Source organism: Chionomys nivalis, chromosome 10 (assembly GCF_950005125.1).
Source record: "Chionomys nivalis chromosome 10, mChiNiv1.1, whole genome shotgun sequence".
In the NCBI taxonomy this organism is placed as follows: Eukaryota; Metazoa; Chordata; class Mammalia; order Rodentia; family Cricetidae; genus Chionomys; species Chionomys nivalis.
This window is the reverse complement of record NC_080095.1, coordinates 72,393,828-72,418,492: the sequence shown is the minus strand read 5'-3', so window position 1 is coordinate 72,418,492 and position 24,665 is coordinate 72,393,828. Positions and strand designations below refer to the sequence as shown.

The following is a 24,665-nucleotide window of genomic DNA, read 5'->3' as shown; positions in this document are numbered from 1 at the left end:
TTATGTTATTTTTGACTATTGTGAAGGGTTATGTTTCTCTGATTTCTTTCTCAGCTTCATTTGTACATAGGAGGGTTACTGGTATTTTTTAATGAATCTTGCATCCTGCCACATTACTGAAGGTATCTATCAGCTGTATGAGTTACCTGGTAGAGTTTTTGGGGTCATTTATACTATCATCTCATATGCAAATAGTGAAAGTTCAACTTCTTTCTTTCTAATTTGAATCCCCTTGATCTCCTTTTGTTGTCTTATTGCTATAGCCAGAACATCAAGAACTATGTTGAATAGATATGGAGAGAGTAGACAACCTTGTCTTGTTTCTGATTTTAGTGGAATTGCTTTGAATTCCTTTCCATTTAATTTGATGTTGACTGTCATCTTGCTATATATTGCTTTTTATTATGTTTAGATATGTTTCTTGTATCTCTGCTCTCTCCAAGACCTTTATCATGAAGGGTTGTTGTATTTTGTCATGTTGTAGGAGGCCACTTGTTTCCTGGCCACCCAGACTCCTGAAATAACCTCACAGAAACTCTATTATTTAAATCATTGCTTGGCCAGTTTACTTAAGCATATTGCTAGCTAGCTCTTACTTCTAGAACTAACCCATCTCCATTATTTTATATTTCACCATGATGCTACTGGCTACTGGCAAGGTTCTAGCTGATAGCTTGCTTCTGTCTCTGGTGGCGACTCCATGGCTTCTCTCTGACCCTACCTTCTTTCTCCCAGCATTCAGTTTAGTTTTTCCCACCTACCTCTATTCTGCCCTTCCAGGCCCACGAAAGATTCTTTATTAACCAATGGTATTCACAGCATACAGAGGGGAATCCCACATCATCGTTGAATGCTTTTTCAGCATCTAATGAGATGATCATATGATTTTTATTTCTTTCAGTTTATTTATATGGTGGATTACATTGATAGATTTTTGTGTGTTGAACCATCCCTGCATCTCTGGGATGAAGCTGACTTGATCATGGTGGATGATTTTTGGTGTGTTCTTGAATTTGATTTGCCAGTATTTTTTTGAGTACTTTTGCATATATGTTCATGAGTTAGATTGGTCTGTAGTTCTCTTTCTTGGTTGTGTCTTTGTGTGGTTTCAGTATCAAGGTAATTGTAGCCTCATAAAAAGAGTGGCAATATTCCTTCTGTTCCTATTATGTGGAGTATAGGTATTAGCTTTGAAGTTCTGGTAGAATTCTGCACTGAACTAATCTTGCCCTGGCTTTTTTGGTTGAAAGGCTTTTGATGACAGCTTCTATTTCCTTGCAGGCTATAGGTATATTTAAATTGTTCACCTTGTCTTGATTTAATTTTGGTATGTGGTGCTTATCCAGAAAACTGTCTATTTATTTTACATTTTCCAATTTTGTGGAGTACAGGTTTTTGTAGTTTGATTTAATGATTATCTGAATTTGCTCAGTGTCTGTTGTTATGCACCCCTTTTCATTCCCTATTTTGTTAATTTTAATGTTCTCTCTCTGCCTTTAGATTAGTTTTAATTTGGATGTTCTGTCTCTGCCTTTGGATTAGTTTGGATAAGGGTTTGCCTGTCTTGATAATTTTCTCAAAGAACCAGTTCTTTGTTTCATTGTTTCTTTGTATTGTTTTCTTTGTTTCTATTTTATTGATTTCAGCCTTCAATTTGATTATTTCCTGACATCTGCTCCTTCTGGGTGAGTCTGCTTCTTTTTGTTCTAGAGCTTTCAGGTGTGCTGTTAAGTCACTAGTGTGGGATTTCTCCACTTTTTTAAATGTGGGCACTTAATGCTATGAACTGTCCTCTTAGAATTGCTTTCATAATGTCCTGTAGGTGTGGGTACATTGTACCTTCATTTTTATTGAATTCTAGGAAGTCTTTAATTTCTTTCTTATTTCTTTCTTGACTCAGGGGTGGTTTAGTAGTTCAATTTCCATGAGTTTGTAGGCTTTTTGAGAGCACTGTAGTTCAAGATGATGCTTTTTCCAGGCAGGCTTGTTGTTTAATAACAATGTTCAAAAGACCAATGCATCTACCCTGTAACTGATAGAAGGTGAAAACATTGATTTTGTTTGTCACTGTCCCCTGTATATTTCACAATCTTAGTTTCTATTGGTTGGAGACTAGTCATGCAAACATCTCCTGGAAAACCCAGATCATCTGTATCACTCTTAATTTATGACATTGGTATGGGTTAAGTTCACCTTCTAAAGTTTAGTGTTCATTGTCAGTCTTGTGATTCCATCAGTATCTTAATCATGGAAAGATGTTTACTATTTAGGGAACAATGAATTTCTACCATATTTGTTTCTGCATATTTTTGTGACTTATATCTACAAATAAATACATATTATTTTGTCCATATCAAGAATCATTTATAGTGCAGTTCCCCATTTTAATGGGCAGCATCAAGTCCTTTATGGCCCCCATGGGAAGCTCAGTGACAAATAATACAAGTTGAAAGTTGTATTTATCAGAAGAGGCCACTGTAAAGACATTTTATTGTACTCACTTGCCCTTTTCTACTGACTTTTGATCTAAGGAATCAAATATCTGGTAAATTTATAAGCTAATTTTACCCTATGAAGTTAATGAGAAAATGAAGTATAGTGTTCAGACAACCTAAGCAAGATTAAGCATTTATTTTGCTATGTGCCTTTTACAAAGCCCAGCATTTGATACACATAACCTTGTTGATCCAAATTAAAAGGATTATGATGGCAAAAGAGTCACTAAATACTTCCCATTTCCCAACTCTTTAGTCTTGATCATCTTCAGATCTAGAGTTCCGTGTGACCTTATCTGGCTATCTTTGGAAGACAAAGGGTAAGATCTCTGGCCTTCAGATAAAACAGTCATTAATTCTTGCATGTATTAGGATTCAGCAAGTATTGTTCTGGAAACTCATTTGGATTGGTATCTACTAGACTGACAATTGTTCAAGGACAAAGGATGGGCTGGTGGAAGAGGAGTTATAGTCAGGTGTGTATGAATTACATATTATCACAAGTTCAAATGGCATCTCTGTCCAGATCTGCTGGACATTGCTATAAGTATTAAAAAATGGGAGGACATCACAAAATAGATGCATGAGTTATTTTCCTGTGAAGTCAGTAATCTGTGGTTGGAATCAGCAAAACGAACTGTGTTAAGAGCTGAAACCATGTTATTTTAGGTGGAACATATATAGGCCACAGATTAAAGAATAGAAGATACTATTTGAGAGAGAACAATGTCTTAAGATTAAGTTAATATGAGGTATACCTCTAATTTTGTGAAGGGATGAGTTAGGAGAAGGAGCCCTGGAAGGAAAGGGAGAAAAATGAGGAAGATAAAAATAGAACTAAAATCAAAGCAATGGAATGTTCTGGAAGTAGTAGAGTTATTATAGATTACATATGTGAGAACTCTAAAACAATTTTCCATATACTGCTATAAAGAGTCTGAAGCTCTATTTACAGGTACAGATGGACTTGCCTCCAAATAGACAGGACTTGCTCTAGTCTAGAAACAAGACACATGACATAAAGAAAAAGACACTAGGTAGTTTGTCTTGAGGTTTAGTATGATCCATTTCCTAAGGTCAAAGAATCAATATATATATATATATATATATATATATATATATATATATATATATATCATATTTTCTTTTTGTTAATTTTCTCGTACAAGAAAGAAAATTGTTCCTGGACTGTTCTCCAAAAAAATATATTTTGGTAGCCTGGAGATAGTCTATGAAACATACATAATTTTAATTTCTAAGTATCTGAAATTTATACATTGATCCAGGTTCAGACACACATCTATGTTTCTCTGGGAATGGCAAAACTGACAGCAGCTTCGATGGTTATCAAAACAGGGATGAGAGCCAGCAAAGTCATTTAGTATCATCATCTCCTGGTGCTGTACACCAATTGTCTGCATCTCTACCAAACCTTCTAATTTTAGGAATATATTACCCTTATTGTCTTGGGTAGGCTTGCTTTAATCATTGCAAAAAGTGCCTTGTCAAGACTCTCCCAGCCCCACTAGCCCCACTAGCCTGCTTCTAGTTCCCTGAGCCTGTATCCTCGCTGGAGATCCTATTAAAATGCAGATTAATGATCCAGTAACTGTGGTGGGGTCCAGACAATGCTGTGGATGTGAATTTAAGAATCAAACAGTCAGTAGCAAGAAGTTAGTCTCATTTTACTTCTTAAATTATGTTCACACAAAGAATTCATTATGTAACATCTAGCAATGATAAAGTAAATATTATCCCTCATGCTTAAGCTTTAGTCTGCTTTGTATCTTATTTTCTATTGAGTTTGCAACAACAGTTCCTCATTTGAGTATTGTGATTATGTGGGATCTGAAAATCGGCAGTGATGGGTTTGAATGAAACAGCAGAGCATGGTTAAGTTTCTACCAGCCTGAAAATTTCTGGGCAAATGCTACCTGTTGTCATTATTCTTAGGCACTGAGAAAACTGTTGGCATCGTGAAGAAACATGTACTGTTGGTCCCACCAGATACTCTAAGTATCTGAGAATATCTTTTCACAAGAAAAGGATCTGAATTTCCTGAGAGGCCTGTGCAGCGAACTTCAGTATGTTTTCTCCAAGGACATATCATTTGCAAATCTAGCACAATAATCATTATAGCTCATAAAATAGGCATCTGAACATATTGAAGTATCTTTTCTTCAGTTCATAATGGGAATTTTAAATTGGGGTATTGGGTGTTGTAGCTGGGGGGGGTCAAATAAGGCTTTTTGAAAAGGGAACACTGAGTCTTATAGTTAACTAACATGAGGTTAAAAAAGTTATCTCTTAACTCGACTCTGTTCTTTTCTAGTTCATAAGACTGTGAACACTTTGAACACTTCTACACAAGATTGGTAAGCATGACTCAGTATCACAGTATAGGGATTCCCAAGGGAACATGGTAGTCTGGGTCTAGAGCACTCCTTTGTGTATTCTCAAGGAAGCACTTCATTTTCCTTCTTCAATGTATTCTGAAAACCTCATCTTACCGTCCTAGGTGCATCCTGAAGGGTGGTTTCCTTGAAGTATTTGACTTCCAGATAATATTTACTTGGGTTAATGTGTTATAGATTTGAATTTAACCAATAGTCTGAACTTTAAGCTATAGGAAACAAATGAAAACAGAGTTTCCCCCCCGTTTTCAAATGATGATGTGCACCATGTTGAACTATCCAGAGGGCATGAGGGTTTCATTCTCTCTCAACAGGTCCTATATTCTCAGTTAACCACTTGTATGAAGTTTCTTTTTCATTTATTTATTTATTGAAAAAATTTCTGCCTCCCCACCTCCCATTTACCTCCCCCTCCTCCCACTCCTCTCTCTCTCCCCCCACTCCTCTTCCGCTCTCCCCACTCCTCTACCCAGCTAGTACCTTGGGCAACTGAGGAGAGGGAACCTGAAATGACCCTATCCTATAGCCATACTGATGAATATCTTACATATCACCATAGAACCTTCATCTGGCGATGGATGGAGATAGAGACAGAGACCCACACTGGAGCACCGGACTGAGCTCACAAGGTCCAAATGAGGAGCAGAAGGAGGGAGAACATGAGCAAGGAAGTCAGGACCACGAGGGGTGCACCCACCCACTGTGACAGTGGGGCTGATCTATTGGGAGCTCACCAAGGCCAGGTGGACTGGGACTTAATAAGTATGAAGTTTCTTGATACTTAAAATGCACATTTGTAAAATACCAGAAAGAATTCATAATTGCCCTTTAAATCTGGAGAAATTCGGATGTATTTGCAAATGACATCAACAAACATCAATATCAAGGAACTGTTCATGGCTAAAATATTGATCATTAACAACGAGTTATCTTAGTTGGGTGGTTCTGGTGCTTTTAATGCCAGCATTTGGGAAGCAACGACAGGTTATATCTCTGAGTTCAAAGCCATCCTGGTTTGCAGAGCAAGTTCCAGAACACCCAAGGCTACACAGAGAAACCCTGCCCCAACCCCACCCTACACTCCCCAAAAAAGGAAAGAAAAAAAATGAGTTATCTTGGCTTTAACGATGTATTTTAAAGACTCCCTTTTTTTTTTCTATTCTTCATCTTGGAGTTACAAGTCTTTCTTCCTCACCTTAGATGATTACTAGCTACACTCCTAGAGGGCAGATCTAAGTTAATGAGTTCCAGGGGAGGGGACAAGGAAGCAGGAACAAAAACAGCATATTGCCTTCAAGACTATTAATGTCCCTTTGTGGAGGATGGCAACAGCTAATGTCTGGCAAGAGCAGTGGAGGAAGAAATTGCTGCAGGTTCAGGTGGGAGAGTGAGTCACCTTGAGGCAGCCTTGCTGATGAGCTTTCGAAAATAATCTTTCCATTAGGAGTGGGATCCTCCTTTGAGGATGGGGTTATTATTAATGTCCAGTGCTGGAAACATTTGATTTACTTCCTGTGTACTGCACAGGGACAAAATAGTCAAGCCCCTCATAGCACAGACCCACAGAGGATTTCTGCAAGTGCATCTATTCCCAAAGATGTGAGGAATTTTAGAGTTTGGGGGCATTTCTTTTGCATGAGGGGCATAAATCACTGCACAAAAAGAAAACTCCCTGGAATGACTCAATAGATAAGCAGAGGTTAGTAAGCAATCAGGCACATAGGTAGGCAGATGCTATTGCTCCATTTGGTTTTCAGTGGAGGAATAACAAATATCCACTTGTCCTGTTCTTTCCGGGTTGCAAAACTGGGGAAATGTGTTCATTTTAGGTCTTATAACAGTTAAACAATAAATCATTCTTGTAATTTTCATGTAACCAGAGAAGCTGATTAGTTGTGCTTTTGCAAGCTGGATTTAGAATTGTGTACCTATCTCTAATGCTGAGGCATTTGATGTTTGGTATTAGCTTGCTCTAACTTAAATTTGTATATTTTATTCTTACTCACTTTTAAATACCCTTTTTTTAATCCCTTATTTTTGGTTCATTTGATATGATCATCATTCCAATTTCTTGCCTCCTGAATAATAGATTCTAAATCATCTTCATTTTGTCTTTGATTCCTTATTAAAAATCCTGAAGCCTAACAGCTAATGATGCTATCAATGCATGGCAATACTGCCTTTAATGAAGAAAGATTTTTATTATTATTGCACAATATCCCTCATCCCATTGATGATGAATTTTGTGTTTTCCATTGCATTTGCTCTTCTTTAACTTAAGAAGTTTGATAGACATTTATAGATAGTCCCTAAAATGACTTCATATCTACTAAACACCTTCATTATTTTTTAAAAAGATTAGCGTTTGAATTTAAATTTTATTTTCTGTATTATATTATAATCACATTTCTCTTTTTTCCTATCCTTCCTTCAATATCTCCCTTATACCCCTTTCCTCTCTCCTTCAAATTCATTCATTTTTATTCACAAAAGGTTATTGTACAGATATATTTATATAGTGATACACAATATTCCAATATAAACTGCTCAGTCCATAGAGTGCTGCTTTTGGACAGACATATTGGTTTAGATTCTGATATTACTAGAAAACACAGGAAAATTTTTGATTCTCTGGCTTTTAAAATCTTCCCCTGAGCCTCAGGTGTGTGAGTGTTTTGTAGATGGGAGTGGGCTCTGCAGTTTGACTGGTTGCAGTTTTCTGTCATGGTCTCCATCTTGGGCAAAGAGAAATTTCCGTGATGAGGTGTAAAATTTCCTTGTTTGTGTTTATCAATTGTGGTATTATTCTATTTCACATGTGACATTCTTTTTGAGAAGGATTTCAGTGGTTACTTATATAGTATGCTCTTTCCCTCTATAAAAAAATATGTATATATGACGAAAGCCATCTCAGAAAGAAGACATCACTTTTGGTTTCAAATCTTGTGCATTTATTCCATTATTTTTCTTATAGTGCTAATCTCTTAAAATATACTAGATATTTCAGTGTAAGATACCTTCCATATGGTTCCAGATTAATCAATGGATTTTGAAAGTATCTTACTGTTCTAGTTAGCATAGTTGCATGACAATCTAAATTAGCAAGCAGTTAGCAAGCTAGCTTAATTATACAAGGTAAAATTGTAACTTATTTGAAACTTTGGCATCATAAATTTATTTATTTCACAGTAGATCATTTTCTAAGATATTCTATGGCACCTAAAGGATGTTCATTAACTATCATTACATGAAAATTCATGGTGTACACTTTGATAGACGAGAAAGGAAAGTACAACTTCTGCTCTACTGAAGAAGAAATAAGATTTCAAAGTTGGTGAAATGAAATTTATTGTTTCAAGATAGGTTCCTCATCTCTTCTCAGGTTTGAATTGCACAGCTGTATGCTCAGGTCATGAGAGAGATGATAACTCATTGTGTATGTTAGAAATACACAGTATTTTTTTGTGGGAAAGTGAAGGAACTGACCCTACATCTCACTTGCAAATACTTGAGGGAGAAGGTATAGTTCTAGAAGTTTCCATGTTTATTTGATTCTTGGACACCATCCCCAGAAGAAAAACAGTGACTCAGGCCCTGAGAAGGAAAACTCTGCTGACTGGTTCATCTGTTTTATTCTTTGCCTAGTAAAAGTTTCTCAATTAATTTTCTCCTACTTCTCTATTCTCTGATTTCATCTGCATCAATCAACCTCCTGATTATTATAGACTACTAAGAGTCTTAAGTACTGCTCTGATTAAGACAAAATAACATTTCTGATTAAATTTAAGTAGATATTCTGGTTTCAACTTCACTCTGTTGGAATTTTTTGTCTTTGTTTTTTGTTCCTGTCATGGAACAAATCTTTTAATGGCAATTGTGTGCTAGACATTTTGCTACTTGTCAGATTAACATGGTCACTGCTACTTTTCTTATGAGTGAATGAGATCTTTTTGTCAAGCAACAGTAGTTTGGTCATTTGTTTACAATATAGGTGGAAGCTTCAGGACTTTTCATATACTTTTCTCCAAGAGAGGAATAATCCACTTCATGAGGTCTTGACTACCTATACTAATTAAAATTATAATCCATTCATACTTCTTATTATATGTTATCTTTTGACCTATTTAAAATCACTTCTATCAAACTATATGATGTTCTTGTTAATTTTTCATATTACGTGACTTCTCTAAACTTTTAAAAATAGAATCTTTGTTGACTAAGCTATCTTATAGAATGTTTAGCTCAAAGTAAGCATTTAATTGTGACATAACTAGTCAATCTATTTGTTGCTTGCTATTTATTGTTGCTGTAAGTGCCTAGCTTATTTTATATAGTTATTTTGTTTACTCTTAAAACAGCCATATGAAAAGGGTAGCATTAATATTCTTACTAAAGGTAGGAAATAATTAAAATTCAGGGTCAAAAGCTTGTCCAAATAATATGCCTAAAAATAATAGATGAAATTCAAGGTAAACAAGCATTCAGGCTCAGGTGTTTTATTTGTTGGTAACAAGGCCATTTGAAAAGGAATGTAGGCAAAGTGTTCCTAGAAACAATGTTTTTTTCTAGAGATAATCGAAACAGAAGACTGCAGCCTTCTGTAGAATGCAAAGTATGGCAAAGGCTAGCATTGGACAAATGAATGCAGAACAACAAAGGACAGGCAAGATAACCCTTCACCATCAGGAAACACCCTGAGAAGACTCTTGCAGGCCACAATATCAAATCTAGTTCAATAATTCCATGTCAACATTGAAGAAACTCATCCACAGAGCAATTAAAATCCTTAATGCCCGTTGCTGAAAATATCACTGCTCTGGATGTGATCAAAGACAGCACAGAAGAGCTTTAATAGATACAACAAAAAGTTTAGGGGAAACTAGAAAACCAATATTTTAGCAAATTTCTATAAATTATCAGAGACAAAAGCTAAAAATACAAAAAAAATGGCATTGAAATTGAAAGTGTTTGTTGAAGGGAGAGAGGACCTGCTTTTCATCCCGGCCACCAGGCTAGCTTACACCCGAAATAATCATACAGAAACTGTATTCATTAAAACACTGCTTGGCCCATTAGCTCTAGTTTCTTCTTGGCTAATTCTTACATCTTAATTTAACCAATTTCTATTAATCTGTGTATCGCCATGTGACTGTGGCTTACTGGCAAGATTCTAACCAGCATCTCTCTCAGGCAGAAGAACCATGACATCTCTCCTCTGCCCTTCTTCCTAGCATTCAGTTCTGTCTACTCTGCCTACCTAAGTTCTGTCTTATGAACTAGGCCAAGGCAGTTTCTTTATTCATTATCCAATGAAAGCAACACACAACCAGAAGGAACTCCTACACCAGGTGTTTTATACACGGGATCAAAGGCATGCATAAGACATCAATGAGACATGGAGGGAATCATACATATCGAATGAAAGAAAGGTAAAAAGCCACATAGTAAGATATAGATTGATGTAAATAAGTTAATTTATGTTATAAGAGCTAGTGGGGCAAACCTAAACTAACACAGAGTTTCATAATCATTAATATCTCCATGTCATTATTTGTAAGCTGGTGGCCCAAAGAGAAATCTGTCTACCTAGAAAAGCTACCTTCTTAACCATGACTCTCTATCTTCCCTTGTCATAATGCTGGCCAAGTGAAGGAAGAATAAAATTGCAGGAAAACTGGATCTGGTTATGAAGCTTCAACTTTCAGTGATGTCTCTAAACTGGGATAGAAAAATAATATATTTCAGTGTTGAAAAATAGAACCCATCCTTCTAACTTATTTGAGCTGAAGAGACTATGGTGATGGGAAATTTTCTAGTTAATGATTAGTATAACAATTGTAGATAGTGACACAAGATTAGTGGAATTTTAGGATTCAGGCTTCCTATTCTCCACGGTGCTATGGTACCAAATAAATGAAATCAGCTAAGAATGTGATTAGTTCCTAGTCAGATAATGTAGAAAAGTCCTCAGACTGACTATAGTGAAATATAAATGTCGACCAGCTTCTTAAATAGGATAGCACTTATTTTTGGCAAGGTAAAACAAAGAGATATTTTATGCATTCCATTGAAAATAATGGGGAGGGTACTGCTAACAGACTTAATGATAATCATTGTGATTGAGTGGGTCACAGTACCAAAACTAGATGACTAGAAAGAGTTACTTGGTTTCTGAGAATTAACAGCATAGAGCAATGGATAGATCACTCATTTATATTTCTTTGCTTAACCACAAGTAAGTAATTACAGCAAGTACATACTGTATCTCAGATGAATGTGGAGTTTCGTTTCTTTCTCTCAGACATATCATTTTCTCCACATTTCATAGTGAAAACACATGTTACTATAAAATATTATCTTTCAGGCATAAGCATAAAACCTACATAGGGTTTCTAAGAATTGAGTTGCTACTCCACTGAGTAGCTTATATATATACATCTTTAACTGGCAATAAATTTAGCATGGGCATGAATATTGGCAAAAGAAATGAACTCTTTATTGTGTCTCATTCAGACCAGTTAACAAAGTTCATTTCTAGGCATCCTCCTCAATAAAGTTAAATTACAAATACTATGATCAAAATTCATGGTTCTTAGTTTTAATTAGTCAATATATTCTTGTGAACTTATTATGAGAATTCATATTAATACCTATGTTTACATAAATAATATCCTTAGAAGAAAAACCGCTCATGTCAATTGGTAACATAATTTAGGGATTTATATTTTATAAACCGGTACTCATAATAAGATTGTAAGAGTAAGAATCTAAACTCAATTTGCTTGTATGTCATCCTAATGAATTTCTTCTCTAGCAAAGCATGTTGAGTCACTATGTACTAAAATATGATTTGTTATTTCTATATGCATAGAAATTTCCTCCCTTGAAATAATCTTTTACTTATCTCTCCCATAAAAATCTCACACTCTAAGGCTTTTTCCAAATATTAAGTATATTTCGAAATATAATTAAGAACACCTATTATTCATATGATGGTGCTGTAATCAGTCGAGATACATAGGAATAGATAGTCTAGATACATAGGAATGGAAAATGGAATTGTTTTATAATATAAAATATATCATTAAATAATAACAGAAATTCATAAAGATAAATTGTAATACTAGTAAACTGCAGGGCAATAAAAATAAAGAATAAACCATTGTAACCATTCATGCTGGGGTATATGAGATAACATTTAAGGCAATGAGAATTGCCTTTACAGAATATGATGGGGAAAGGTCTTTGTACTTTCTAGAAAGTGAAAGTCTACACACACACACACACACACACACACACACACACACACACACACACTGTCTTCTTCCTCTTTGGAGTACCTGAGAATTTTAATTTTTTATGTTTGGTAGTTTTTAGCAGTGTTATATGTAGTACATGCCCAAAATAATATATAAGAAGGCTTCTGCTTCCATTAACAGGAATTAACTAACACTGAACTTCATACTCCTTCTTATATAGATAATTATGAAATATAAACCAAATACACAAGACAACTATTTTAAGACATTGAAAAGAGACACTCTTGAGGAAAAGAAAGCTCCTGAGGTGGGCTTCAATTGTGGTTCATTTCATTCTATGACAGAGTAGATATCACTGAATGAGATCCCAGTGGGGTCCTTAATAAAGAATGTAGACATTAAGGACTTTCTTTGCCTTTGGCATATAAAGAAGGAGTTTGCCATCTATGGAAGCTGCCCCAGAAGTTTGCATGAGGCAGGGCATGATGTTTGAAAAGCCTAGCAAAGGATTATTTCTAGGAGATTGAGAGCAGGACAAAGATACTAACTATGTAGGAACTAACATGCGTAATAATTATGAAGTAGTTAGAGTTGAGACACCTCATTGGGCATAGACATTTATTAAAGGTCCCAGATACTATGCCTTAGGGAAATAGAACTCTTCTGGACTTAATGAAAAACCTGAAATCAACTCTATAAACCATAAGACCAAACCCAATGTAATTAAGCGGTTTTACTAATCTATTAACTATTTGACAAAATAAAAATGAATGGGATTAAAATGAAGACAACTCAAAGCATATTTCCTATCAAATAACATATATAAAATACTGATACTCAACATAAGGATTTTTTTAAACCAACAATGGAAAAGAGTCTTCCAAAATTAAAGATATTGAAAAGAGGTGACATAATGAATAGATGTTATAAAAATATTCTTTCTCTGGTAAAATAAACACTATAAATAACTATAGAAATAAATTAAAGTTACAGAATTAAGAAGATAAAGCATTTAAACTAAAGTCCTATTAGATGATTTAATAACAAATTAGAAACTGTAGAATAGAAGACCGGGCGGAGGTGGTGCATGCCTTTAATCCCAGCACTTGGGAGGCAGAGGCAGGAGGATCTCTGTGAGTTCAAGGCCAAGCTGGTCTACAAGAGCTAGTTCCAGGACAGGCACCAAAAACTACAGAAAAACCCTGTCTCAAAAAATAAAAAAAAAAAGAATAAGTAAAGAAGAACAACTTTAACATTAAAACAGAAAAAATGTTAACTATATAAAATATTATTATCTCTGGTAACCTGTGAGGCAATTTTAGAAATTGTAAAGTCTCACAGAAAGTGTCATCAAGATTCATCCATAGAACAAATGAATAAACACTAAATGAACATAATGAAATAATACAATATCCATCCAAGGGCAGATGAAAGACAGCAAAATAGCTCAAATCGAGTACCAGCCATGTGGGTAAATGTTAGTGAAAGAGGATTATGGCCAAATTGGGCCAAAAAAAACCTCGAAAGGTTTAGATGAACAGAATTACAAAGCAATAGTTACTCTCCAAAACTGTTATAAGAAATAAATAGAATATCTTGGCTGAAGTTTGTCTCCTAAAAAAGAAAAAAAAAAAAAAAAAAAAAAAAAAAGAAACCCAACTCATAAATATCTACCTACAAAGGTTATGGCCAGGGTAGGTACACTAGCGTTTTATCAGACACTTAAAGATGACTAATATCCCCTTTATACAAACCGATTTAGAATAAATCAAGGTGGTAATATTTTTTTTAATTTATTTTCATGAGAATGTAACAATGATAGGCAAAGACATAAAGCTTAGATGTGAGGACCAATATACATTAAGAACACATTTAACATTTGTCAAAAATGTTAGGAAGTAGAATCTCGCATTATATTCAATAAAAGAGTAATATATACCAATCAAGCAGAACTCACCCAAGAGGCCGGACGGTGGTGGCGCATGCCTTTAATCCCAGCACTTGGGAGGCAGAGGCAGGCAGATCTCTGTGAGTTTGAGACCAGCCTGGTCTACAAGAGCTAGTTCCAGGGCAGGCTCCAAAACCACAGAGAAACCCTGTCTCGAAAAAAAAAAAAAGAATTCACCCAAGAGTCATAAGGCATGATAATGTTTAAAAATTAGTCAATTAACAAAATAAAAAATAAAAATTACCTCAATTAAAGTCAACAACTTCAATACTTTACACTAGTTGATGAAAGACTCATAAAAATACTCATTGAAAATACCCCACCAATTTATAAATGCTCTGTGAAATAAACTAAAATGAAACCCATGCAAGCAACAACTTTTCCTTAATATCAAGAGTAATACAATGGTTTCATTCATTACACTTTGCCTTCAACAAACAACAAAACAAAGCAAAAGAAATACTAAGTAGAACATTTGGAACTGAAGAAATAAATTTGTCTTTTTCATAGATAACAACGTTGCATGATTATGTGTGCAAAAAAAATTTGTGAAGCCTGGTAATGCTGTCATTGCTAAAGAATGAGCTTAGAAACAGTCTATAACATAGAGATTATAAAAATATCAATTAATTGTTACATACTGATAACAAATAAGTGGAAAAAACAATAAGTCATTTAATATTCATCTCATTATAACATAGTTTAAATACTTAGTAATATATTTCCAAGATATACTGAACATTGTTCTAACTGAACAATTAATGTTAAGTAAATGATTAAAGTCAAAAAATTTCTTGAATAGATGTCTTCCAATTAAAAGATGCAAAACTGTAAAAGTATGTTCATATATGTGTGTTCCCAAGCCAGATGAGGGATGGTAGGTAGAGCATTGCACTTACATCAGACATCTTTCAGAGGGCAAGGCAGAAAGGGGGCCACTCCCTATCCAAATCATGCCTGAACCTATTCAACTCTGTAAATATAATGGCCACATCATGATAAAGTCTATTAAGCTTCTATCCTTCCCCTCTCCCCAACCGCAAGGACCTGTTTTCTTGGAAGTCATTTGAAAGGCATTCTTCTAGTCTAACACATAGGTTTAGAGAGACCCTGCTGCTGTGGAATACTGTGAAAATGTCATTGTTTATTGGAAATAAAGAATACAGACCAAAAAGACAACTATTAACCTCAAATATTTTATGTTGATATGAATTCTGGTATATTGATACAAATTTAATATTATTTTTATTATACTATATTATACTTTTCTTTTTCTTTTTTTTTTATATATCTATATTTTTGTTTTGGGGGAAGGGAATAGAAAAGAAAGCAGCCCCTATACTGGGCCCTATTCAGTGGCAGCTTCTTGTTCCATAGAGTTAAGGAAGACTTTGAGGAAATAAAAGTTGTTTGGAAAAATCCAGGTGTAGTTGCTTTGTATGCTGTGATGGGTAGGAGGGATGCAGTGACGTGTGAAGGCCCTGCACACCCTCCATCTTGCCTCAGACTATGTCCTGGAACCCTGGGGTGGAGAAAGCGCTACTTTCATTCCTGCTTCTTGGGATTGTTGACTGCCACGTAGTGATAGAGAACCACAAGCAAGAAAAGCGACACGCCCAGCATGTTGGCGAAGAAGGCGAGCTGCAAGTCCGTGATCATCCTGACCAGCTCCACTCGGCTCCAACGCTACCGCTCGCTGTACAGCTCGAGGTAGGAGACCTGAGCCGGAATTTCGTAGCGCTAGTCGGGGCAATTTTCTTTTTCTTATTTAAGGTATTGTACTTATGCAGCTAATTTAAAAATGAAATGTCATGTTTTAGTCCTTGAAAACAATGTAGTATAATAAACAAATAAGTTAATAGTTTGTTACCTTACAAAAATCAATATAATCAGGTTAGGTATATATTCCAAGGTAATACAAAGACATATTTTAGGTACATTGGTGATCTTTAAATGCTTCAAAGCCCTATGGAATATGAAATTTAAGTGTTTAGTACCCTGAGACACTTATGCTACTGGAAACATCAATTTATGTTATTAAAAAATGGGCATCAAAGAACATCCATATGGAGTTTGTGTGTGTGTGTCTAGAATTCTTTTCCAAGATCTCTCAGGTTTTATGTGGATGTAGCTGCCCCATTTTGGATGCCAAGCTCTAGACAGAGACTGTGCAGTCTTTTCCCACCTGCACAGACATGAAATAATTACACAAAACTATATTAATTAAAATGATACTTGGCCTTTTAGCTTAGGCTACTTATTGACTCACTCTTACACCTTAAATTAAGTCATTTCTGTTAATCTGTGTATTGCTATGTAGCTGTGGTCTACTGGTAAGTTTATGTCTGGTGTCTGACTCCTTCTGTGGCTACATGGAATCCCCTCAACTCTACTTTCTTTCTTCCTCTATCTCTGCTTGGAATTCTCATCTTACTTTATTCTGTGCTTCCCATAGGCCCAAAGTAGATTGTTTATTAACCAATGGTAATAAAACATATTCACAGCCTACAGAGTGGGATCCCACAGCATAGACTGAATTGGATACCCTAACACTGCAGAGGAATTTTGGGTGACTGTCCAGGCAGATAAATTTCCCTGTCATTTGTATAGTTTTGTATCACTCAATTGTATAATTGTCATTTGTATAAGTGACTTGGACTGTACTTTCTGTTTACTCAAGTAATATTATATCCTTCTGGGGTCCTTGTTGAAATTGAAGACTATATAGTTGGTTATATTTTTCTTTAGGTATTACAGAAACTAAATTATATACAAAATTTTGGACTCACAAAAATAGGATTAATAATAAGGCATTTTCTCTGAATTTGCCAAAAACAAACAGAGCAGATATTGTTCTTGTTGTATATAGTCTTACTACATTAAATATAAAACTTTCTTATTTAGACAGAAAGGGGGAAATTCTGTGAAATAAGCTCTTTGTACGTTGTGAATATGTGTCACTGTTATTACTCTAATAAAAATCTTAATTGCCAATAGCTAGGCAGTATTTCCAGGTGCAGAAGATGCTGGGAAGAAGGGGAGGGGCAGAGATGGGAGAGGTCACCAGCCAGATGGAAAGGAAACAGAACTTACAGGAGAGGTAAAAGTCACAAGCCACATGGTAACATGTAGATTAATAGAAGTGAGTTAATTTAAGCTGTAAGAGCTAGTTAAACATAAGCCTAAATCTATTGTCTAAGCTTTCATAGTTAATAAATCTCTGTGTGATTGTTTGGGAACTGGCTGGCAGGACAGAAAAATCCACCTAGGTTTTAGAATTCTCAGTATATTTTGGATATTAGTCCTCTATCAGATGTGGGACTTGCTAAAAACCTTTCCCCACTCTTTAGGCTGCTGCCTTGTCCAGTTATTGGTATCCTTTCCCTTACAGAAGATTTTCAGTTTCATGGAGTCTTATTAATTATTGATCTTAGGGCCTGTATTAATAGTGTTCTGTTCAGAAAAACCATCTCATGTGCCAATGCATTCAAGGCTATTCCCCACTTTCTCTACTATCAGGCTCAATGTACCTGGGTTTATGTTGCGGTCTTTCATCCCTTGTACATGAGTTTTGTGCAGGGTAATAAGTAAAGGTATTTTTGCATTTTTGTATGTGTATGTGCAGATACCCAGTTTGACCAGTACCATTTGTTGAAGATGCTTTCTTTTATCCATTGTATATTTCTGGCTTCTTTATGAAAAATCAGGTGTCTATAAGTGTATGATTTGTATCTGGATCTTCACTTCTATCCCTTTATCAATGTGTCTATTTTTATGCCAATATTATGCTGTTTTTATTATTATATACCTATAGTACAATTTAAAATCAGAAAAGGTGAGACTTCTAGCAGTTTTTTTTTATTGTTCAGAGTTGTTTTAGCAATGCTGGGTTTTGTATTTTTCTACATAAAGTTGAGAATTACCTTTCAAGTTATATAAATACTTCTGTTGGACTTTTGATGGGGATTCCTTTGAATCTGTAGACTGCTTTTGGTAGAATGGCCATCTTTATTATGTTACTCCTTCTGATCCTTCAGCATGGGAGATTTCCCAACTTCTGTTTTCTTCTCTAATTTTTTCACAAAATTGATGCTTTGTTATACAAATCTTTCCCTTGCTTGGTTAGAGTTACTTCAGATATTTTATATTATTTGAGGCTATTGTAGAAGGTGTTATTTCCATGATTTCTTCCTCAGTCCATTTGACACTTGTCTGGAAAAGGGCTATTGACTTCTTTTAGTTAATCTTGTATTCTTTCACTTTGCTAAAAATGGTTATCAGTTGTGATAGTTCCAAGGCAGAATTTTATATATACTATCATATCATCTTTAAATAATAATTATTTGACCTCTTCCTTTCCAATTTGTACCCCTTTGATCTCCTTTGTTATCTAGTTTCTGTAGGTAAAACTTCAAGTACTATGTTGAATATGTATGGAGAGAGTGAACAACCTTGCATTGTTTTGGATTATAGTGGAATTACTCTGAATTTGTCTTTATTTCATTTGATACTGGTTATGTGCTTACTATAAATTGCCTTTATTATGTTCAAGTATGTCCCTTTTATCTCTAATTTCTCTATGACTTTTATCATGACGGGGGTGTTAGAATTTATCATAGGCATTTTCTTCATTTAGTGAGATGATCATGTGTTTTGTTTTCTTGTAGAGTTTATATAGTTTATATGTTCTTTTTTGTTGAAAGACTTTTAATGAATGCTTCTATTTACGTAGGGATTAGAGGTTTATTTACATTCTTTATTTGTTTTGGATATAACTTTGTTAATTAATACCTATTGATAATTATCCATTTCTTTCAGATTTTCAAATTTTTTGGTGGACAAGTTTTTAAATTATGTTCTTTTAATCTGTGGATTTCTTTGGTGTTTGTTGTTATATCCATTTTTTCATTTCTAATTTTGTTAGTTTGCATATTCTCTGTCTTTTTCTTAGTTTGGATAAGGGTTTGTCTATCTTATTGATTCTTCTCAAAGAACCAAATCATTGTTTCATTATTGTTCTCTTTGTTTCTATTTTATTTTATTTCAGCCCTCAATTTGGTTATTTATTGCTTTCTACTACCATGTGGTATGCCTAATTCTTTCTGTTCTTCCATGAATCCTGGAAGAGAAAAAGGCCACTAATAGAAAAATGAACCTGGCATCTATGATGGTTTAAATTCTAATACCACATTCATAATTATTCTTAGATTTGACCATTTTCTTTGGCTGGGTAAGGGTAAGAGGTGAAGGTGTTACCAGGTGCTTTCTGAATTTTTTTATGAATTTTCTGTTAAATCTAACTGGGCATTGAATTGCAAGAAAATTAAATGTCAAAAATCCTCTGTATATCGAGAGGGAGGGGGAATGGAGTGGGGGGAGGAGAAGATGAGTGGGGATGGGGGATGGGAGTAGGGGGAGGAGGCAATATGTGGGAGGAGGGGGACGGAAATGGGAAACGGGGAGGAGGCGGAAATTTTAATTAAAAAAGAATAAAATAAAGTAAAAAAGATAAATAAATAAATATCGTACTAAAAAATAATGTTTAACTTCTAATAGATGTCATTAAAACTACAAAAACAAGTGTATACAATCTGTGTGGCCTCCTTTAGCATATCCTATATTCCATACTTCAAAATCCTGAATAAACTCAATACTGTGGTTTCCAGGTTTTTAAGTGGTAAGATTAAAAAGGGATGGTTTGAAACAGAGATATGAACTATTTTCTTTAAATAACAGCTTGTGAATGTGAAGCTTTGTGGCCATAAATGAAAAACCATATTAAATATAATCATTAACAGATTTTATCTGCTTAGCTTTAATTTTAAAAGTACTAGAGGCATATTTCTGTGCTGAGTGAAGTCTTGCATAGATCAATGTAACTTATGGGGTCTGCATCTTATAAAGATCACCAGGAGAAAATTTTCACTTAACTATTTGAAAGACGTAGACTCTGGCATTTGAAGTCTTTTTTCTTTATCTCTCTTATTGATCCTCTGATATCAAACAAGTGGTATATTAATGGTAAATACAATGCATAACTATAAAATTACCATTATTGCACCAAAATTAAACTGAAGCAAAAGAAAAAAAATGAAAAAGTCATCAGCTGCAATCTTCTATTGGATCTTTACTAATTCCTACAAATTCTCATTTAGAAATGTCTTCAATTCTTTCATTTTACGTGACAATGTTTTTCATGTTTGTTTTACAAATTAAACAAATTACTGTGCACAGCAATGCTGCCTTTGGCATCTCTCCAAATAATGGGAAATATCTACATCTTTACAAGCCGCTATTTGGAAAAACACAATTCTAATAGGTGGACAATCAGCCATTCTAATTAGGTAGATTGCTTAAATATAAGAATTCTAAACTCAGGGTAACCAATTTTGCTTCATGTTGACAGTTTTAACTTCAGAATATAAGACAAGCACCCCAAATGTAAGGCAGCTCTAGAGTTTGTTAATTCTTCTACATTATGAGTTTCTGAAAACCACCCCCGGGTTTTCCATATGCTTCCTCTCTCCTATTTTTCTGTAGCATTTCTATACATGAAAGTGCCCAAGTAGGGAAGTCTGCTTTCATGTGTCACCTCTTCAAAGTGAAGCTTCTCATAATTCTTTCCCTGTCAAGTTGGCATCCTTTCAAATTTTACTGGCCAGAATTATGTTGCTTTTTTCCACGCAATTACTCATAGTTATCCAATGTACTAATGCAGAATTGAATCCTATGTGGAGAATGGAGTCATATTTCTGGATATTGAAGGCTTAGTTACAGCTAGTTAGGGTTGACAATGAAGACTAGCTCACTGGATGTTGAGTGGTCAGTGTATCTGCTGTAATGAATGTGAATTTACAATCTTGCCAAGGAAAGGGGATTTCATAAGTGATATAGGAAAGAGTGTACCTGAAATGAGAAAACTGGGAGTGCCTGGAAAAGACGGCAAACAGTGTAAGGCGTTCCAAGGATGGGGAAAGCTACACACACAGTCAGTCAAGGTAATGAACGGCTCAAGTATTCTTTATTCAAAATCAAGGAATCTGTGGACCACCTGGCAGTGGGCTGAAAACAGCAGACAGATTTTAAATACAAGGGACATTGTGAGATTTGCTCTATGGAGTAACTTCATTGTACAGCAAGGAGAGACTGTTCTCCCCCCCTTGCCCCCGCCGCCCGATATTTTATGCTGTTTATTTTCTGATCTTATTTAGTACTCAGCATTCATGTTCTCATAGGCACTAGTTTTCATGAGTGATAGAAAGGGGATCTTATCTTCTAACCTACATTCTAAGAAGGCAAAAATAAATGGCTGTTTTCTCAGTTTCATACTCTCGACAGAGCGACTGACTTCCAGAGAGGGCTCATTTTCTTCCCCTTTGTTAACTCCCCTTCCATCTACAGAGATACAGGAACAAAAGCTCTGGAGGAAGACAAAGTGTGCTGGAAAATGCTGAGAACTGGACCCAGGCAATCCGGGTTTATACTTCAGTCTTCTCACTGATAAGGTTGTCACCATCACATCTCTATTTCAGAATTAAACATATTTTAGATGAAGTATCTGCATATTTAAGTGTGAATAAAATAAATTTGTAATAATGGTTTCTTAATTTTTCTCTTGTAATTGGAATGCAACCTTCAAAACATCAAGGAACAGTCTGTCTGTTCTATTGTTGCAGCCAAGGTAGAGAATAGAGTTTGATTCACTGAGACACTCAGTAACACATTTGAATTAATGAAGGAAGGATGTAAGAGCTGCAAAAACATACTCAATATGATATTAAAGATAATGTCAAACTATAGTAAACCTTCATCAAGACTAAACACAGTAAACAGTGGTCTGTGTCCTTTAATATGGTAATCATAGATAAATTTAAAAAATTGAAGTGAAATTTATTTTCATTTATGTGAGAAGAAGGTACCAAGTGTCTGTACTCTTCCTTAACAATCCCTGAATGTTCACAAACCAATTTCCCTTAATTTACTCTAACATTTCCATGACTTCCCCTCTCTTCTCCGGACTGGAGCCTGAGCTGCTCTAAGTTAGGATCTTAGGTGCCTTCCAGCCCACACGTGGAGCCCATAAAGCTGAGCCACACTCTACTGAGCTGTAGTTCCCTTTCATTCTCTCCTTCAGTCACCTGGTGAGCTTGGAAAACAAAAAGACTCCGCTACCACCAGGATCTCTTGAGTGGAGCTTGGGTAATAATGTTTCATGCTGGGAATCCAGGAATCATGCTTCCTAATGCATTTGCTTGAAGTATGTTAATAGCATCTCTCTGTGTACTTTAATAACAGAGACACAGAAGCTATATTTTGACCACTTAAGTATAATAAACATAAAACAGGCACACAACCTAATAATTTCTCAAACTGTACCCACCCATACAATGGATCATAAATACAACATTATAGGCATAGTGGAAGGTCTAACATGTCCCCTTAGTTAAAATTCATATCCAAGGACTGCCACCAGATATTAACAAGCATGGATTTATTTGGCTATTACTAGATTGTTATTTTAATTGAACAAAGTTGTGGGATACAGCATCTTAATTTGATACAATGTATAATATTCACATCACAAGAATCAGCAGTTACCTTATTGTATTTCTGTGTTTGGACTTTTGAATTCCTTTCTTGTAAATATGGAACAGTCTATTGTAAACTATAATGATAGTACTGTAGAGTACTGCAAGTTATTGCTTCTGTCTCTGCTTTGGTACATGGTGTCGGCCCTTCCTCTCACATCACCAGATTCTAATAACCACTCTTGTGCAATCAATTTGATACATGCTGTCATGATTATTTCTATTTTATTCACAATATATAAAATATGAACTCACCTAGATGTGCATAAGTGAAGAAATAAATATAGAAGATATGGTATGTGCACAATAGAATATCACTCTGCCATAAAAATCAAAATCCTATTATTTGAAGCAGAATGCCTGGAATTGAGGACATTATGTTAAGTGAGACACAGAAAGACAAGGAATGCTTCTTTACAACCATACATGATTGTTGCTAGTATTTTTTAAATGAAATCATACATGAACTAATTTTGTTCATAGATTAGATGCTTCTTTAAGAGGGAACTGGTTTGGCTTAGCTTATACAGCTAAGTGATCTTATGAAATCTAGTAAAACCAAGAGAAATTTAGAAAATTGGTTTGGAGACATAGTAAAGAACAACTTAAAACAACTACTCAAAAATTATAAGATTTTGTGTTTGTAGTCAGGCTCTTTCAGATGTGAAATTTGTTGCCTTGAACAATTGTTTATGTTTACACATCAAGTAATTCACCTGTAAAATATGGTTCACAATAACATTTTGTCACTGGAATGTATGGGATTTGTGTAGGTGATATGTCTGACATATCGAACACTGTAACCATTAGTATTTGCCCTCTGTGATGAAGAGCAAAGGGGACATCACCTAGGAGAGTAATGTACTTCTCATAAAGACATACTGTTTTAGAGATCACAGGCTAATGCAAGCATGTGATGCTCCTTGTAATTAGCCTAGTGTTCTGTGAAGCTTCTCAAGACGTTTTATGGATGATAGTGAAGTTGACTTCAGTGACAGTCCTACCCAGGCATGTTAGTTATTGTGGTTTATCACATAGACTTTACCAGGGTTAATAACATTTGTTCTATAGTGAATAATGATTTTCTGGCTCTTGTTCCTCCATAATCCAAGTGACCTATAATGACTTCAAGTGGTCTACCAGAAGTTGCACCTTGAGGATGATCCCAAGACAACTTGGATTTGCTACAAAATGCTAACCAGTGAATTATATTGCAGAGTTCTAAATAGATGCTTTATTCTCCATGGTTTTATGGCTTTAAGAGTTAATGATTAGTATGTAAGACAAATATGCACTTGTTTTGGTGTTAAAGAGTGCTGGAAGCCTGCACAATTCTTCACTATTTGAATCAGAAAATTTAAAGGTATTAGATATCTGTTTAAATTTTTTTTTTACCAATTTGGAATAGCAAAGAATTAACTAAGATGCATAGATACAGCTGGATAATTTTTTAAATATAATTATCGAGTAACCAGTATCTCATGTAAAATGGAAGTTAGATGTTGGTTAATAACACATTGGACAAAATTAATGATTTATTTAGTTGTTTTAATACAGATGACACAGCTTGGATTTGCCATTTATAAGATTTGAGTAGTGTCCTAGTTTGCTTTCTTTTGCTGTGGCAAAGATGTTATGAATTAAAGAAACTTGAAGCAGGAAAGGCTGCATTTCACCTTAGAGGTGGCAACCCATCATCAAGGGATGCTAGTGCAGAAACTCAAGGCAGGAACCTGGAGGAAAGAACCAAAGCAGAGGCCATGAAAGAGTACTGATTACTAACGTGCTCTTACGATGTTCTCAGCCTGCTTTGTTGTTAAACACCGGGCCACCAGTTTACTGTGGTTTTGCCCTCTCACATCAATCATTAGTGAAGAAACTGCCCATGGATAAGCCCACAGGCCAGTCTGACATAGAAATTCCTCAGTTGTGAGTCTCTGTTCCCCAATATGTCTGGGCTT

General features: G+C 35.1%; 1 protein-coding gene across 1 annotated transcript; it reads right to left on the bottom strand.

Annotated features, from left to right (window-relative positions):
* Window positions 1–15,428: 15,428 nt before the first annotated feature.
* LOC130883057 (dolichyl-diphosphooligosaccharide--protein glycosyltransferase subunit 4-like) lies at window positions 15,429–15,845 on the bottom strand. The gene has a single exon (XM_057783243.1). The coding sequence runs from the start codon at window positions 15,773–15,775 to the stop codon at window positions 15,662–15,664; it is 114 nt and encodes a 37-aa protein (XP_057639226.1). The 5' UTR covers window positions 15,776–15,845; the 3' UTR covers window positions 15,429–15,661.
* Window positions 15,846–24,665: the final 8,820 nt, after the last annotated feature.